The 16617-nt window shown below is 47.1% G+C and overlaps 2 protein-coding genes across 2 annotated transcripts in view; both read right to left on the bottom strand.

Annotated features, from left to right (window-relative positions):
* Nucleotides 1-4006: 4006 nt before the first annotated feature.
* Nucleotides 4007-8506, bottom strand: LOC124654478 (nuclear pore complex protein NUP58-like). The gene is made up of 6 exons (XM_047193475.1): nucleotides 8093-8506; nucleotides 7359-7473; nucleotides 6118-6519; nucleotides 5345-5873; nucleotides 4520-4560; nucleotides 4007-4358 (listed from the first exon to the last, which is right to left on the bottom strand). Exons 1-6 carry the CDS (start codon nucleotides 8485-8487, stop codon nucleotides 4326-4328), a joined length of 1515 nt encoding a protein of 504 aa, XP_047049431.1. The 5' UTR covers nucleotides 8488-8506; the 3' UTR covers nucleotides 4007-4325.
* A 358-nt stretch (nucleotides 8507-8864) lies between these two features.
* LOC124657003 (hydroxycinnamoyl-CoA:5-hydroxyanthranilate N-hydroxycinnamoyltransferase HHT4-like) overlaps nucleotides 8865-16617 on the bottom strand; it is an 11900-nt gene continuing 4147 nt past the window's right edge. Inside the window, exon 2 of the mRNA XM_047195636.1 lies at nucleotides 8865-9200. Within this exon, the coding sequence (XP_047051592.1) occupies nucleotides 8865-9200 (336 nt within the window). The remainder of the gene's footprint in view (nucleotides 9201-16617) is intronic.

Genomic DNA, 16617 nt, shown 5'->3' with positions numbered 1-16617 from the left:
GAGCCTGGGGGTGGGGATTTATGTACGTCGGCACCTTCTAAGGTAAGTATTATCAGCCGTCGACACATATGTATGGAAACTCAACAAGAAAATCGTTTTTAAATAAAATTATTGTGATTAACCATATGTGTGCTTGTTGTATTAGATGGTGAGACTTTCACAAATTTTATCATACAGTGATCGACATGTAGGACGTGATTGTGCTCCAAATATAATATGTGTCGTCTTACAAGGGCATTTTCACGGTTATCATCTTTTCCATGCGATGTAAGATCGCAAATACGGTGTCCTCATTTAATTCATTCCTCCTTTGAGTTTGCCTTGTGTTCATACGTCACAGCTGGAGATGGCTGTGGTCCCATGTTATTTCCTTCTTTGGGTTTTGCTGGTTGTGGTCCCATATCATAGAAAAGATGGCGGCGGCCAGCATTAATATTTAATGTGCTAGATATACTTCCGATTCTTGAGAACATGGAAAGGAACGCTCTCAAGCCTGGCCTAATTAAAGATTTAAGTAATTAATCGAGCATACGAGAATAACAAAGGAGGAAAATCATCGCTTATCACTCAGGTCTCCTTTTGGCAGCATATTTACCTCATTCTACACTGTCTTTATTACACGGACTTTTGGACACAGCCCAGGATCGAAGCTTAGTTGTCCCAGGCCTTAATTCTCCATGGTTGTGCGCCTATCTTCTTGTGTATGCATTGTTTGTGTTGTGCATGAAGTTAACGTACAAGGAGGTATGTAGTTTCATCGCCCTTTTAGATAGCGATCTGTGCCTACAAAATTCTACAGAAGCTTCCGTCTCTTTTGCTAGGGTTACTTCCTCTCTCCGTACGCCATGTTGTCGACATAGAGTTCACTTCGATTTTGATTCAGGTTTTCCCTACATGTGATGTTGAGGATGATAAAGGTGATGTCTAGATCCATGGTGAGTAGGTGGGGAGGGGACGACCGCGTGGCATTTAGGCTGCTCGGAAACAAAGGGGGGGATGGCGGGGTTGGCCAAAGGGGAGATCAACGGCCGGAGAGGCAACGCGCAGGATCGTGGCATTGCCAAACAGCCCAACATAGGCGTTTGTGACCATGGCACCAACCTCACCTATGACAGCATGCTCTATGCGCAAGTCGACGTCATGTATGTGTCCTATAAGCCATAGGGCACACTGACATTGGCGTGAATATATCGGAGACCGGGTGGCCATCCAGTAGGAACGCTGAAGGTTGGGCTCCACCGCTCGTAACGCCGCCTTGTACATCAGGGACCTGATGAAGAGGATCGCGGCGAGGCAGGCGAGGCCGTGAAGACCGGACCTACTCATTGACTTTCTTATGTTTGTGTTCAATGAGGACTTGAATCCCAGGTTATCATTTCAAGAGGAAGCTGTTCTACCAAACGGACAATTTGGCGTTGTCAAAATTGAGGTTTTACACTTCATCCAAGCCGACGGTAAGACATACTACATCTTACGCCTAGCAAGTGCAATTTTCACCTGTCATAACCACAAATAACACATGTTTTTTTATATATAGAGAAACAACCTATTATTTTTAGCGGTAGCTAGGCCTGATAAGAAAGCAACTCTAATTCTCAACGGTAGCTTCGTCTCGTAAAAAAGTTGGGTTTCACTAATTAAATTTTCCATGACCAAAACATGTTCTTCAAAAAAAAAACCTATAGCAACAAACAGTCATGCGTGCTAGTGTAGAAAATAGTCGTGTGCTGAAGTTTGGCCAAAGACGGTAAGAAAACAAGTATTATTTGTGTAATCGAGTAAACTACATCCAAGAAAACCCTTATGACAACTGAATCATGAATATGTACATCCACACCCAAAACGTAAGATCGATCGATGGATATCTTAGGGTGTGTTCGGTTTGAGTCATGGGGTGGAATGGGATGGGTCGGACCTGCACCTGGACCTAATTCTCGTGTTCGGTAGAAACTGGAACCGGAATCCACTCGTTCCCTAGAATGGCATATTCCCCTCAGATTCGGAATTTGCTCATTCCACCGAATCGAAGGAATTACCTGGTTCTGCTTCTCTCTCCTACCCCGCCCCGCCCCGACGACCTTGCCCGCCTCCCAAGATTCCCCATCCCGCTTCGGCCACCATGTCCGCCGCCCCGAGCTCCGCAGTCGAGGTCCTCCACCCCGTGTTCAGGACGGCGGCGGGCGAGCGGCTGGACGGCGGCGGGCGAGCGGCTGAACGGCGGCGGGCGACGGGCCGGACGGCGGCGGCCGGAAGGCGCAGCGGCGGCGGCGGGCGAGCGGCTCGAACGGCGGCGGGCGAGCGGCTGGACGGCGGCGGCCGGAAGGCAGCAGTGCGGCGGCGGGCGAGCGGCCGAACGGCGGCGGGCGAGCGGGCCGGACGGCGGCGGCCGGAAGGCAGCAGTGCGGCGGCGGGCGAGCGGCTGGACGGCGGCGGGCGAGCGGCTGGACGGCGGCGGCCGGAAGGCAGCAGTGCGGCGGCGGGCGAGCGGCTGAACGGCGGCGTGCGAGCGGCTGGACGGCGGCGGCCGGAAGGCAGCAGTGGAGGTTGATTTACATGCATATTTGTTCTTGATTATTTCTCATTCTGCATCTCCAACCGAACGTAAGGATGTAATCAACCCATTCCACTTTTTACGCCTACCGAACGCAAGGATGTAATCAACCCATTCTTTAAGAATGAGATCATGACATTCCATTCCATTTGGTTCTCAAACCGAACACACCCTTACTTGAAGGCAGCAGCGAAGATGCTTGTAATGATAGGGGGAAACAACAAACAGTTGCATGCAGCACTGGTAGATATGATGCGGTAATATACATGAAAGTACTCCGGAGATGTACGCAACAACTCCCTCTGCTTCATATTAGTTGCGTACATCTGAATCAACAATAACATAACTAATATGGAACAGAGGAAGTACCGAGAAAGAATGCGCATGGCCGAGCTGAACGTAGTCAAGCTGCTGATGCTGCATGTCTTTGTTCACTTGAATTCCTCGCGGTTCGCATCCATGCAGGCTGTATAACATTTATACAGGTCCACTTCCGGGGTTTTGATGCAGCGATCATTGCATTTGGTAGCGCTGGACAAGCTCCAGGATCTCGTGGACCTGGCGCCGCTCGTGGCCACCGCCGCCGGCTCCGCTATCAGCAGCTGTCCGGCGAAGAGGACCAGCACAAACACGGCCATCTTCAGCACGGTGCAAGAGCTCGAACCCATTACGCTCGAGCGAGAGAGCTTATCCTTTCCGCAATGGACTGCTAGATGGATGGAGGCAAGCTTAATAATCGGCCAGGATCTTATATATAGCTAGATGGATGGAGGCAAGCTAGGCGCCTGCCCGGCCGGAGGTCAGATCTGACCTCGATCGAGATCTGCCCTTTTTCAATGGTCTCGAAGATATAAATTTTTTATTTTTATCTATGGAGGCACAACCGGGGTCGTGGTAAATACATGAATTTTATTCGATTTGTTTGACTTCCATAACCTTTTTATTTTTTATTTTCACAGACTCTTAATCAAATCCAATTCTTAACTGTGGAGACAGTTGTGTCAGTGACTAATGTGGTACATACTGCGTTCATCACGATGGAACTAGGGGTACTATAAATCGAATACATGATCCAGATCCGTGATGCCGGCGTTAGCTTAGTCAACTCTACACCACATAAACTACCACTCATTGCTTAGCAAATACTCATATCTGACACCAGCTAACTGCAACTAGCAACCAAAAATTACGATAATTTTGGGCACTCGTGTCTGGAGGAAGTCGTAAGCACAACAGCACTCAATGACAATCAGATGACGTAACCAAACCGTGCTGCGATATAACCATGAATCTGAAGAGCACTGCTAATAAGCGACAAGATTTGTCAAAAGTAAATCTTAACTCAATACAGTCAAGAGGAGTCCAACTAGAAAAGAATCCTGAAAATTATGCTATGAATAAAACATACAGGCTTCTTACCCAAGGTTCTGAACAATGGCTGGAAATTACTTCAGGTTAATGACCACAAACTAATTGCCCTGGTATCACAGGTTTGCAACATTGGTAACACTGAGGAAGGGTACTGTTAACACTGGTAGAAATGCTGTTAACACTGAGGAGGTTCACAGACCGAACAAACCTTTTTTGAAACAACAGACCGAACGAACCTAACAGCAAGCATTAGATAAAAATCAGACTGATACCAAGCAATTGACATGATGATAGCTAAAACTCCACTAGAATTGCCAGCCAAGCTAATTACAAGTTTTTTTTTCATAAGACAGGAGGAGATACATGAGGCACCGGCATTGCGCGGTTGATTAAGAAATTACATCTAGCGTCGGCCCCGGGCCTTTGACCTCCCTTTCTGCACCATATACAAACAAAGGGTGTAAGGAGATGGCAATTTGACAACGAAATGTTATATGTGACAAAAAGAGCAGGTTGTCATTGACATTGTCATATTTGCTGAATACTGCAAAGGAAGAAAGGCTGCTGCATAATATGATGGAATTATTTTTTACTTACAGATGTGCCACCAAAGCTAGACCCTGAAGCTGTAGCTCCACCTATAGGTAGACACAGGTAGAATGCCATATTAGTCAGAGAAATGAATTAAGTGAAAACATGTAATTCACACTGAAAAGTATGAGAGAGAAGAAAATAGCAGTTCAATCTCAGCATGGGCACTAATAAATGGAAGTGGCAAACATCACAAAGTAAAAAAATGAGACCAACAGGTACTAGCCCCTGTTGATTTTGTTTATAGAAGAAACAACCATGAGAACCATGGGTAGTCCGGAGACTCAAACCCTGGCAGGCTGGGCACGCACTAGCTGCCACTACCAACATCACAAAGTAAACCATGGTTTGTGCAGGCATGCCAGCTTTATAACTAGCTAAAGTACTATAATGCATAAATCAAGTATACTGGTGCTGCCACTAGCAAATTGCACTAAGTTATAACATTCAGATCACACAATTAATTCCATTGCAGCTAAAAAATGCAGATATGCCAAACTGCTGGGAGTCATCATAGAAATGCAGTGCACGCAACTGAGCACAGCTCAGCTCAAATAACAAGATTAATTGATATGAACAATCGGATTTTACAAAAAAAAATGAATGCAGTTGCAGCTACAAAATGCCAAGAAAGCAAATTGCATGCGGCAACTTATAAACACTTCAGACTATTGGGATCTGGGAATCATCCCTGTAATGCAGTGCAGCACATAACAAGCTTATCGGTTCTACTGTGTGCAAGTGACATTTCGCGAATAACATATCACTTCACGACCACAGATCATTTAAAATGAGCACCGAGCAACAAACATCACAAGGAAGTTTGAGTACCTCCAAATGGCGTAGAAAATAGTGAAGTTCCAGCTATAGCAGGCGTTGAAGGAAAAGATGGGGTGATAGTCCCAAATCCAGATGGAGCTGGTGTTGATCCAACTGTAGGAGTGGAGGATGTCCCAAATGGTGTGGACAGTTGGGCTGACCCAGTTGTACCAAAAAGGTTAGTCGTGAGACTTGTAGTGGGTGTCGAAAAGAGACTTGGAGTAGTTGGTGTCGAGAAGAGACTCGAAGTGGATGGAGCAGAAGCTGGCATGCTAAAAGCTGCAACGGCACTCGAGGAGGTTGCTGTAGCCGGTAGCAAAGATTGCTGTGGTTGGCTTGTCGTTGATGCTGAAGTTTGCGTTGTGGGCTGTACAGGAGCAGGCAAATGCAATGTTGGATGGACCCTTCTGGCAGCTGCTTCTTGTTTGGCTGCTTCTCTTCTATTTGCCTCTAGAAATGGATCATTTGCATTACCCAGACGGCGCTGGCCATGAAGATACTCAGTTTTCATTGTCACAACATACTGATGAAGATTTTCCACCTGTACAAAGTCACATCAGAAAAATGTTGGTCTCAGGGCACTACAACAACAAAAACATAATTTATCCCTATTTCTTTACATATAAAATATTGATGTTACTAGAAAATTCATCAAGTTCACAACTTTATAGCTAGGCACTAAACATCAATAGAAAATGAGGAATATCATTTGCACAACTTCAAGAATATGAACAACCTGAGCAGTTCATGTTAGACTTATGTATGAATAAATAACAAGGTGTTACCTTTGAAGCAACATAGATGAAATAGTCATGCACATTGGACATAACTTTTGGTAGAGATTCCACAGAAGAAGATGATCTTTTACTTGTCTCGATTTGAACCAGCTGCTCTAGCTCATTAATCCATTTGCAGCATTCATCAAGATACTTCTCAAACTTGTTTACAGTTTGTACCATAAAATGGGAAGGCCTCTTTGGGATGCCACTATAGAAATCGCTGGTTGGTGCCAAAGCCACAGGCTGATTGGGTGAAGAACCACTGGCTGATTTGATGAACCTTGGCCTCAACATCATATATGATCGAATAGCAAATTCTGTGTTCCACATCATTTCATTGACAACAGTCATTAACTCTTGAACTGATGCCTTCTCTCTCTCAATTACAGTGGCAGTCCCTGCGAGTTCCTGTTAAAGCACACAAATATTTACCCATGAATCCAAGGAGGAACGTCTAGGAATAGATAGCATGTGCTTTATGAATTGATGTATATGCCTATGAGGAATAGGTATCGTGTGCTCACTAAATCTTCCTACTAATCAATAACATTCCATACTGCAACAGATCTCTTTTTAACATGAGATTGTACAGTGTATTCCTGGCAAAGAAACATGCCAGGGTTCAAGGAAACATTTGATTGTGAATTAAGCTTTACCATCTAATGATTCAGTTGCACATTTTATCGTCATGCTAATATTGTTTCTCGAGCAAATTTCATTAGCATACTACTGTGCTAAGATGCTAACTTGTTCATCATTCAGGGAAATATTAAATAATACTCCCTCTGGCTCAAAATAATTGCCCAGTCAAGATACATCCATTTTGGGGCAATTATTTTGAACTGGAGGGAATACAATATTTAGGCTACAACTTTCTAACTATCTTCCAGAGTCAAGTTTATGATATCAAAGATGCAGAGTTTTTTTTTTAATTGAGTGCTGAAAGTGAACGGGCACAGTCCTGCTTGTCCATTGTACCAGTTTAGCTCATTAATCGTCCAAGAGTAAAATGGATGTGTGTGAAATTTCATCGCTTGTCCTGCAGATAATGTAATAATAGCATAGTAACATACTAAGATCCGTCTTTTTCTTTCTGAACAGATTCTGCTGCCCTTTTAAACTGTGAACTGACAATGTGAGACTAATAGTGCACTGATCTTTTTGGAGCAGAACAAGACCAAAACGAACATACATACACTCCATGTGACAAACTGATGAAAAAACATGAGCAAGGGAAAAAGCCCAACCTGAGCAATGCGACTTGCATCCAGCTCAAAATTAACATTCGAGATTGAGGAGTCATGAAGCCGACTGCACTGGTCTAACCTCTCACTCTCATCCTTGTACTCCCGTATTTTATCCCTACAAAATTGACTGTTAGGAAACCACATTCTAGGTATTTACAGCAGAAGATATTCCAAGTAATTCAGAGTGTAAACAGCTCCCACATAACACCAACTTCTGGTCAGGTAATGAAATGATAAAAGATGCATCGTTGTAGTCCAAAGCTCATAAAACCGATACCTCAATGCGAATTGAGGCAGATAAAAACATAGAACGCCAAAAGCACTTGTCTTTCAACTGAAACCCCAAGTCAACAATAATGGACGATACTAAACCACCTCAAACAGAAACCCTAACACTAGTATTACAACTTTACAGTAAATAAAGAGAACTGATGTCTATGAGGCTTAAAAACAATCTTATCACGGGAAGCCTTAACTGAAATTGCACACTCACATAAAAATTACTACTTTCACCCAACCCAGCGACAGGACGACTCACTAAGCTGACCTAGTAGGCTACTATACAAGTATGAGACAATAAGTTAACCAGGGGTAACAACTTTGGACAATCTATCAAAGGAAACCTACACATTAACCAAAGAAAATCGCAAGCAATGAAGCCCCAACTTATCACACAGAAGGATAAGCACACTTTTTTACCAGAAAATAGAACGAAAAAATTAGGGAAGCCCTACTCGATCTGAAGCAGCGCCTTCTGCGACTCGGCGTGAAGCTCCTCCCACTTGGTGCTGTACCCGGCGGGCTTCCCCTCCGTTGTATACAACGTCAGCAGCTGCTGCTGCTGCTGAGGCGGCGCCGTCGATGCGGCCAGTTGTTGTTGCTGCTGCGGCTGCTGTTGTTGCTGTTGCTGGGGTTGCTGGAAGTTGAACTGGAACGGGGAAGGCGACGGGGACGGCGTCTGCGCCTGCGCCGGCGTCTGGAACGGGTTCGCCGACACTGGGGTCTGGAACGGGTTCGCCGACGTTGGGGTCTGGAACGGGTTCGCCGACGATGGGGTCTGGAACGGGTTCGCCGGCGCTGGGGTCTGGAATGGGTTCTGCTGCGCCGGCGAGGAGAAGGAGAACGCCATTGCCGCGCGCAGCCTAGGGGCGGCTCCTCGCCGGCGAGGGCGGCGAGGGGATACAGGGGCGAGGGCAAGGAGATGGAGGCGGAGTTGGTGGGCTCTGGGCCGCGCACGGTGGGCTCGGCGAGATCTTAAAACCCTAGGAACCGGAAAAGGTTCGGGAGCGGAGGTAGGCAACTTGACGGTTTTGTCCCCCGGTACCGGTAGGGGATTCAGATTTCAAAAGCAAGAGTGGTCACCGCTCACCAAGGTTGGAATTATGTCCATCTCAAAAAAAAAAAGGTTGGAATTATGGGATTTTGTTTGTTTGTATTCCCTCCGTCCAAATTTAATTAACTTGGGGAGGGGAAAACGTTTCAAAAAAACAATATTACATTTTAGTCCTAACTAATTGAAAATATTGATACCGCACTCCTAGTTTGTCCAGATCTACAGTCGATCTCTAGCCGCCCGCCGGGGCCCACCGCCATCCGCCCCGCCAGCGGGTAGAACGGCACCAATGCCTTGGCGAGGGCCTCCCGCAACCTCTTCGGCGCGAAGAACGGCTCCTCCCCGTCATCTCCATCTTCGTCGCCGCCGATGGAGGGCGGGGGCGCGGGGTAGTAGTAGACGAGGGGCGTGTGCGTCTTGGGCACGGCGAGGTCGAGGTTGGAGAGCCACAGCGCGTGCCGCCGTGTCGGCTCGCTCGGCGGCACCAGCGTCTCCTCCACCACCTCCACCTCCACCTTCATCTCGATCTCTCCCCTCTCTCTCTATCGCCGTGCGTTGTTTGCTTGTGTGCTGGGTTCACGAATGCGGACGACTGTGCGGGGAGTGGATGGGGAGTTGGGGACGGGTGTGAGTCTGGTCAATCGACGGGGACAGGCGGGTAGCGGGCATAAAATGGTGTTATCACCAGGATTTGACCGAGTCAGAGGTGGGCCGCGATCAAGATGGGCTTAAGGAAATATACATGGAGAATTATGTGAATCGGCCTATTATACCAAGTTGGGCTTAATTGCCCGTGTATCTGTAACATATTAGATCTATTTTAGTTTAGAGATAGAATCTTACTCGTGCACGGTTTAGTGCATGCCCACGTTAGAAAGTCCCCTGGACTATAAATATGTACCTAGGGTTTATGGAATAAACAACAACTCACGTTCAACCCCAAAACAAACCAATCTCGGCGCATCGCCAACTCCTTCGTCTCGAGGGTTTCTATCAGGTAAGCGACATGTCGCCTAGATCGCATCTTGCGATCTAGGCAAGACAAGCCCCACGTTGTTCATGCGTTGCTCGTATCGAAGCGCTTTTGATGGCGAGCAACGTAGTTATCATAGATGTGTTAGGGTTAGCATTGTTCTTCGTTTAAGCATGCTTACGTAGTGCAACCCTCGCATATCTAGCCGCCCTCACGCCTATCTCGGGCGTGGGGGCGGCACCCCGCTTGATCATTATTTAGTAGATCCGATCCGTTACGATTGCTCCTTGTTCTACAAGGATTAGTTTAATATCTCGCAATAGTTAGGCCTTACAAAGGGGGGAGGATCCGAGTGGCACGTAGGGTGGCGTTCGCGGGTCCTAAACGGGATGTTCCGAGGATCAACTTCATGTTGGTTTTTTGGCTTTGTTTAGGATCGGCTTACGAGCACCGTGCGTGGCCGCGAGGCCCAACTCCGGAGTAGGATGATCCGATTATGCGGTGAAAACCCTAAATCGTCGTAGATCTCATTAGCTTTATCTTGATCAAGCGGGACCACCAAGTATTCGTGCACCCCGTACGAATCATGGGTGGATCGGCTCTTGAGCCGATTCACGAGATAACCCGAGAGCCGATCGAGGCTCGTATTTAACGTTTACATGTATGCCCCGCGAGAAACTAAGCGAGGCATCCCCATCACCTTCCCGGCCGGGTATAGGTCGGGTGGCACGCCCTTGCACTTCGCATCGCCGCGTGTGACCGAGAAGAGCATTGCGGGCCATCGCTCGGAGGGGTCTCGGCCAGCCGCAGCTCTAGGCTCTTCCCGGCTCTACGGTGTTGACAAGGCCGCTGCCGTCGGTGGGTTTTGGCAGATCAACACATTCGGCACGCCGGTGGGACAATCGTCTACATCAACCACATCGCCATCTACATCCGAGATGGCGGACGGCACGCCGCGTCACCTACGAGGACCCGCCCGACGAACTCAAGAAGCAATACAACGAGATCAAGGCCACCCTCGAAGCCGACCTCATCGGCTCTTTTCGCAGAACCCGTACCCATGGCATCGGATGGAAGGGGTTCTCACCGCAAGGTGCGCTCGATGGGATAGACCTCTCTACCCCGTCGGAGGAACGCACCGAGGGCTCGCGGCGAGGAGATCAACTACTTGGTGGCTCACTCGCTACACCGCCACTCGAAAACTTGGTCAACGTGTTGGAGCGTGTCGCTCCGCGCGTGATCCGGAGATCATGAGCCACCGAGTACTCGCCGTCGGGACCAGCTCTCGGGACTCATCAAGGAGAGTTGCCACTCCGGTCCCGTCCACCGCCGCCATATGCGTTGGCGGCACTCTGTCGAAGTGCCGACTACACCGGCATTCCTCGTCTACAAGATTGGTGGCGACCCTAGTGACTACCGGTTCTTAATGGAGGCGCCTAAGGAGATCCCTCGGGGATACGCGTGCACGTATGTGCCGGATTGTGGTGATCGGGCACTCACAAACCAGGCCACAACGTTGGGGACTCCGGCGAAGACAGGAGGAACGTCAGCGACAGAGCTTGAGAAGCAGACGTGGCTAACTAAGTACGCCACACCGACGAAACTCCCGAGCCCAACTCCTGCAGTGGGCTCAGAGCTGGAAAAGCAAACATGGCTGGCTAAGTACGCCACTCCGGCGAATCTTCAGAGTGCGACTCCTACAGCCCGGCACGACGGATCGGATCGGTACCATGCCGAGAGACCGAGTTCGGCATAGTGCCGAAAAGAAGGGCGTCGGCTATTCCAAGCCGTACCCGACGATTACGAGATGATCCCGCCGCCACCTAAATATCGGCTCCACGACTTCTCCAAATTCGGTGGATCGGATGGCTCCAGCTCCATCGAGCACGTCGGCCGATATTTGGCTCAACTAGGACCGGCTTCGGTGTCGGATCAGCTACGCGTGAGGCTCTTTTCACGGTCCCTCACGGGATCGGCTTTTGGATGGTACACCTCTTTGCCAGCAGAACTCCATCCGGTCTTGGAAGCAGCTTGGAAGAACAGTTCCATATGCAATACCATTCGAAGCTTCCGAGTCCGGCATTGCCGATCTAGCACAACTACGTCGAAGCGCGGGGAAACGGTGACAGAGTACATCCAGCGCTTCGAGAATCTTAGGAACCGATGTTATTCGGTTCGTATAACCGAAAGGAAGCGATCGAGTTGGCGGTAGCAGTGCCTCGCAACACGGCTCAAGGACATGGCCTCCCAAGCGAGATTATCCCTCGGCGGCGCACATGGTTCGGAAACTATCGGCATATGAACAGCGCCACCCCGACCTGTACCAAGATAAGTTCAAGCGTGCGGTAGTCATGGTCGGTACGAGAGGAAGATGAAGTGCACACGGGAGACCAAGAAACAAGCAAGTGGGCGAGTGGACTCGGGAAGGAACCCCGTGGCCTCGCGAATGGGTAAAGCCACCGGGGCCGCCTAGGGGATTTGATTTTGACGTGACCAAGACCGAACAAATCCTCGACCTCCTGCTCAAGGAGAAACGAGTTGACGATTCCCGAAGGTCTCAAGTTCCCCACGGCGAAAGAGCCGAACGGAAAGCCGTACTCGCAAATTCCACAACTCGCTCTCCCATGCCACCAACGACCGCAGGGTGTGGCGTCAGCACATCCAAGCGGCGATAGAGAAGGGGCGGCTAATTTTCAACCAGTACGCCATGAAGGTCGACACCCAACCCTTCCCCGCCGTTAACATGGTGGAAGTCACCTACCCTGAGGGTTGCCAGTCAGGTCCCTCGTTCAGCATCAACATGGTAGGACCTGGAAACCACTATGGCGAAGATGGAGATGAGGGCAGCTGCTCTCATAGCAAGGATACAGAGGAGGCCGCTCCATGCGATCGGCTCCGTCATGATGGCAAGTGCTATGTCACAGAGGGAGAGGTGAAGAATATAAGATATCAGCGACCCCTCTCTGATCACCTCCTCAACAAATATGTGAGTCAGTATGACCAACGCCGTCGGACCAACTATGGTGGTGAAGGAGATCGTTTGGCTAGAGAAGCCAGAAGACATCGTCGGCATGATCACGATGAGGAGGAGCACGAGCGCCGTGTGATGGCGTGTATTTCACACGTTCGTTGGGCAACCCCAAGAGGAAGGTATGATGCGCACAGCAGCAAGTTTTCCCTCAGAAAGAAACCAAGGTTTATCGAACCAGGAGGAGCCAAGAAGCACGTTGAAGGTTGATGGCGGCGGGATGTAGTGCGGCGCAACACCGGAGATTCCGGCGCCAACGTGGAACTCGCACAACACAACCAAGCTACTTTGCCCCAACGAAACAGTGGAGGTTGTCAATCTCACCGGCTTGCTGTAACAAAGGATTAACCGTATTGTGTGGAAGATGATTGTTTGCGAGAGAAAACAGGTAGAAACAAGTATTGCGAGTAGATTGTATTTCGAGTAAAGAGAATTGGACCGGGGTCCACAGTTCACTAGAGGTGTCTCTCCCATAAGACGAACAAGCATGTTGGGTGAACAAATTACAGTTGGGCAATTGACAAATAAAGAGAGCATGACAATGCACATACATATCATGATGAGTATAGTGAGATTTAATTGGGCATTACGACAAAGTACATAGACCGCCATCCAACTGCATCTATGCCTAAAAAGTCCACCTTCGAGGTTATCATCCGAACCCCTCCGGTATTAAGTTGCAAAGCAACAGACAATTGCATTAAGTATGGTGCGTAATGTAATCAACAACTACATCCTTAGACATAGCATCAATGTTTTATCCCTAGTGGCAACAGACACAACACAACCTTAGAACTTTCATCCTTTGTCCCAGGTGTCAATGCGAGGCATGAACCCACTATCGAGCATAAGTACTCCCTCTTGGAGTTAAAAGCATCTACTTGGCCAGAGCATCTACTAATAACGGAGAGCATGCAAGATCATAAACAACACATGTATAACTTTGATAATCAACATAACAAGTATTCTCTATTCATCGGATCCCAACAAACGCAACATATAGAATTACATATAGATGATCTTGATCATGATAGGCAGCTCACAAGATCCGACAATGATAGCACAATGGGGAGAAGACAACCATCTAGCTACTGCTATGGACCCATAGTCCAGGGGGAGACTACTCACACATCACACCGGAGGCGACCATGGCGGTGTAGAGTCCTCCGGGAGATGAATCCCCTCTCGGCGGGGTGCGGAGGCGATCTCCGAGGATCCCCAGAGATGGGATCGGCGGCGACGGCGTCTCGGTAATGTTTTCCGTATCGTGGCTCTCGGTGCTGGGGGTTTCGTCACGGAGGCTATTTGTAGGCGGAAGGGCAAGTCGAGAGGCGGCACGAGGGGGCCCAAACCACGGGCCGGCGCGGCCGAGGGTGGGGCCGCGCCGCCCTAGGGTTTGGCCACCCCGTGGCCCCTCTTCGTCTCGTCTTCGGTCTTCCGGAAGCTTCGTGAGAAAATAGGCCTCACGGGCTTTTATTTCGTCCAATTCCGAGAATATTTCTTTACTAGGATTTACGAAACCAAAAACGGCAGAAAACAGACAGCGGCACTTCGGCATCTTGTTAATAGGTTAGTTCCAGAAAATGCACGAATATGATATAAAGTGTGCATAAAACATGTAGATAACATCAATAATGTGGCATGGAACACAAGAAATTATCGATACGTTGGAGACGTATCGGCATCCCCAAGCTTAGTTACTGCTCGTCCCGAGCAGGTAAAAGCGATAACAAAGATAATTTACGGAGTGACATGCCATCATAAACTTGATCATACTATTTGTAAAGCATATGTAGAGAATGCAGCGATCAAAACAATGTGTATGACATGAGTAAACAAGTGAATCATAAAGCAAAGACTTTTCATGAATAGCACTTCAAGACAAGCATCAATAAGTCTTGCATAAGAGTTAACTCATAAAGCAATAATTCAAAGTAAAGGTATTGAAGCAACACAAAAGAAGATTAAGTTTCAGCGGTTGCTTTCAACTTGTAACATGTATATCTCATGGATATTGTCAACATAGAGTAATATAATAAGTGCAATAAGCAAGTATGTAAGAATCAATGCACAGTTCACACAAGTGTTTGCTTCTTGAGGTGGAGAGAAATAGGTGAAGCTGACTCAACATAAAAGTAAAGAGAATGGTCCTCATAGAGGAAAAGCATCGATTGCTATATTTGTGCTAGAGCTTTGATTTTGAAAACATGAAACAATTTTGTCAACGGTAGTAATAAAGCATATGCATCATGTAAATTATATCTTATAAGTTGCAAGCCTCATGCATAGTGTACTAATAGTGCTCGCACCTTGTCCTAATTAGCTTGGACTACCTGGATTATCACCGCAATACATATGCTTTAACCAAGTATCACAAAGGGGTACCTCTATGCCACTTTGTACAAAGGTCTAAGGAGAAAGCTCGCATTTGGATTTCTCGCTTTTGATTATTCTCAACTTAGACATCCATACCGGGACAACATAGACAACGAGATAATGGACTCCTCTTTTAATGCTTTAAGCATTCAACAACAATTAATTCTTTTCTCATTAGAGATTTGAGGATGTTTGTCCAAAACTGAAACTTCCACCATGGAACATGGCTTTAGTTAGCGGCCCAATGTTCTTCTCTCACAATATGCATGCTCAAACCATTCAACTCAGTGTAGATCGCCCTTACTTCGGACAAGACGAACATGCATAGCAACTCACATGAAATTCAACAATGAGTTGATGGCGTTCCCCAGTAAACATGGTTATCGCACAACAAGCAACTTAATAAGAGATAAAGTGCATAATTACATATTCAATACCACAATAGTTTTTAAGCTATTTGTCCCATGAGCTATATATTGCAAAGGTGAATGATGGAATTTTAAAGGTAGCACTCAAGCAATTTACTTTGGAATGGCTGGAAAATACCATGTAGTAGGTAGGTATGGTGGACACAAATGGCATAGTGGTTGGCTCAAGTATTTTGGATGCATGAGAAGTATTCCCTCTCGATACAAGGTTTAGGCTAGCAAGGTTATTTGAGGCAAACACAAGGATGAACTAGTACAGCAAAACTCACATAAAAGACATATTGAAAGCATTATAATACTCTATACCGTCTTCCTTGTTGTTCAAACTCAAAACTAGAAATTATCTAGACCTTAGAGAAACCAAATATGCAAACCAAATTTTAGCATGCTCTATGTATTTCTTCATTAATGGGTGCAAAGCATATGATGCAAGAGCTTAAACATGAGCACAATAATTGCCAAGTATCACATTACCCAAAACATTATAGCAATTACTACATGTATCATTTTCCAATTCCAACCATATAACAATTTAACGAAGGAGAAACTTCGCCATGAATACTATGAGTAGAAACCAAGGACATATTTGTCCATATGCTACAGCGGAGTGTGTATCTCTCCCATAAAGTGAATGCTAGGATCCATTTTATTCAAACAAAACAAAAACAAAAACAAACAAACAGACGCTCCAAGAAAAAGCACATAAGATGTGGCCGAATAAAAATGTAGTTTCAGGGGAGGAACCTGATAATTTGTTGATGAAGAAGGGGATGCCTTGGGCATCCCCAAGCTTAGACAGCTTGAGTCTTCTTGATATATGCAGGGGTGAACCACCGGGTGCATCCCCAAGCTTAGAGCTTTCACTCTCCTTGATCATGTTGCATCATACTCCTCTCTTGATCCTTGAAAACTTCCTCCACACCAAACTCGAAACAACTCATTAGAGGGTTAGTGCACAATATAAATTGACATATTCAGAGGTGACACACTCATTCTTAACACTTCTGGACATTGCATAATGCTACTGGACATTAGTGGATCAAAGAAATTCATCCAACATAGCGAAAGAGGCAATGCGAAATAAAAGGCAGAATCTGTCAAAACAGAACAGTTCGTATTGA

Source organism: Lolium rigidum, chromosome 5 (assembly GCF_022539505.1).
Source record: "Lolium rigidum isolate FL_2022 chromosome 5, APGP_CSIRO_Lrig_0.1, whole genome shotgun sequence".
In the NCBI taxonomy this organism is placed as follows: Eukaryota; Viridiplantae; Streptophyta; class Magnoliopsida; order Poales; family Poaceae; genus Lolium; species Lolium rigidum.
The sequence above is the reverse complement of the archived record's forward strand: the minus strand, read 5'-3'. Positions and strand labels throughout refer to the sequence as shown.

What these genes read in the sequence shown, in the direction of transcription:
- LOC124654478 (XM_047193475.1), bottom strand. Translation starts at nt 8,487, where the DNA reads ATGGCGTTCTCCTTCTCCTCGCCGGCGCAGCAGAACCCATTCCAGACC. An exon ending in ATGCAAGTCGCATTGCTCAG is followed by an intron (nt 6,520 to 7,358) that starts GTTGGGCTTTTT and finishes GTGCTTTAACAG; the next exon opens with GAACTCGCAGGGACTGCCAC. An exon ending in TCATCTATGTTGCTTCAAAG is followed by an intron (nt 5,874 to 6,117) that starts GTAACACCTTGT and finishes GACTTTGTACAG; the next exon opens with GTGGAAAATCTTCATCAGTA.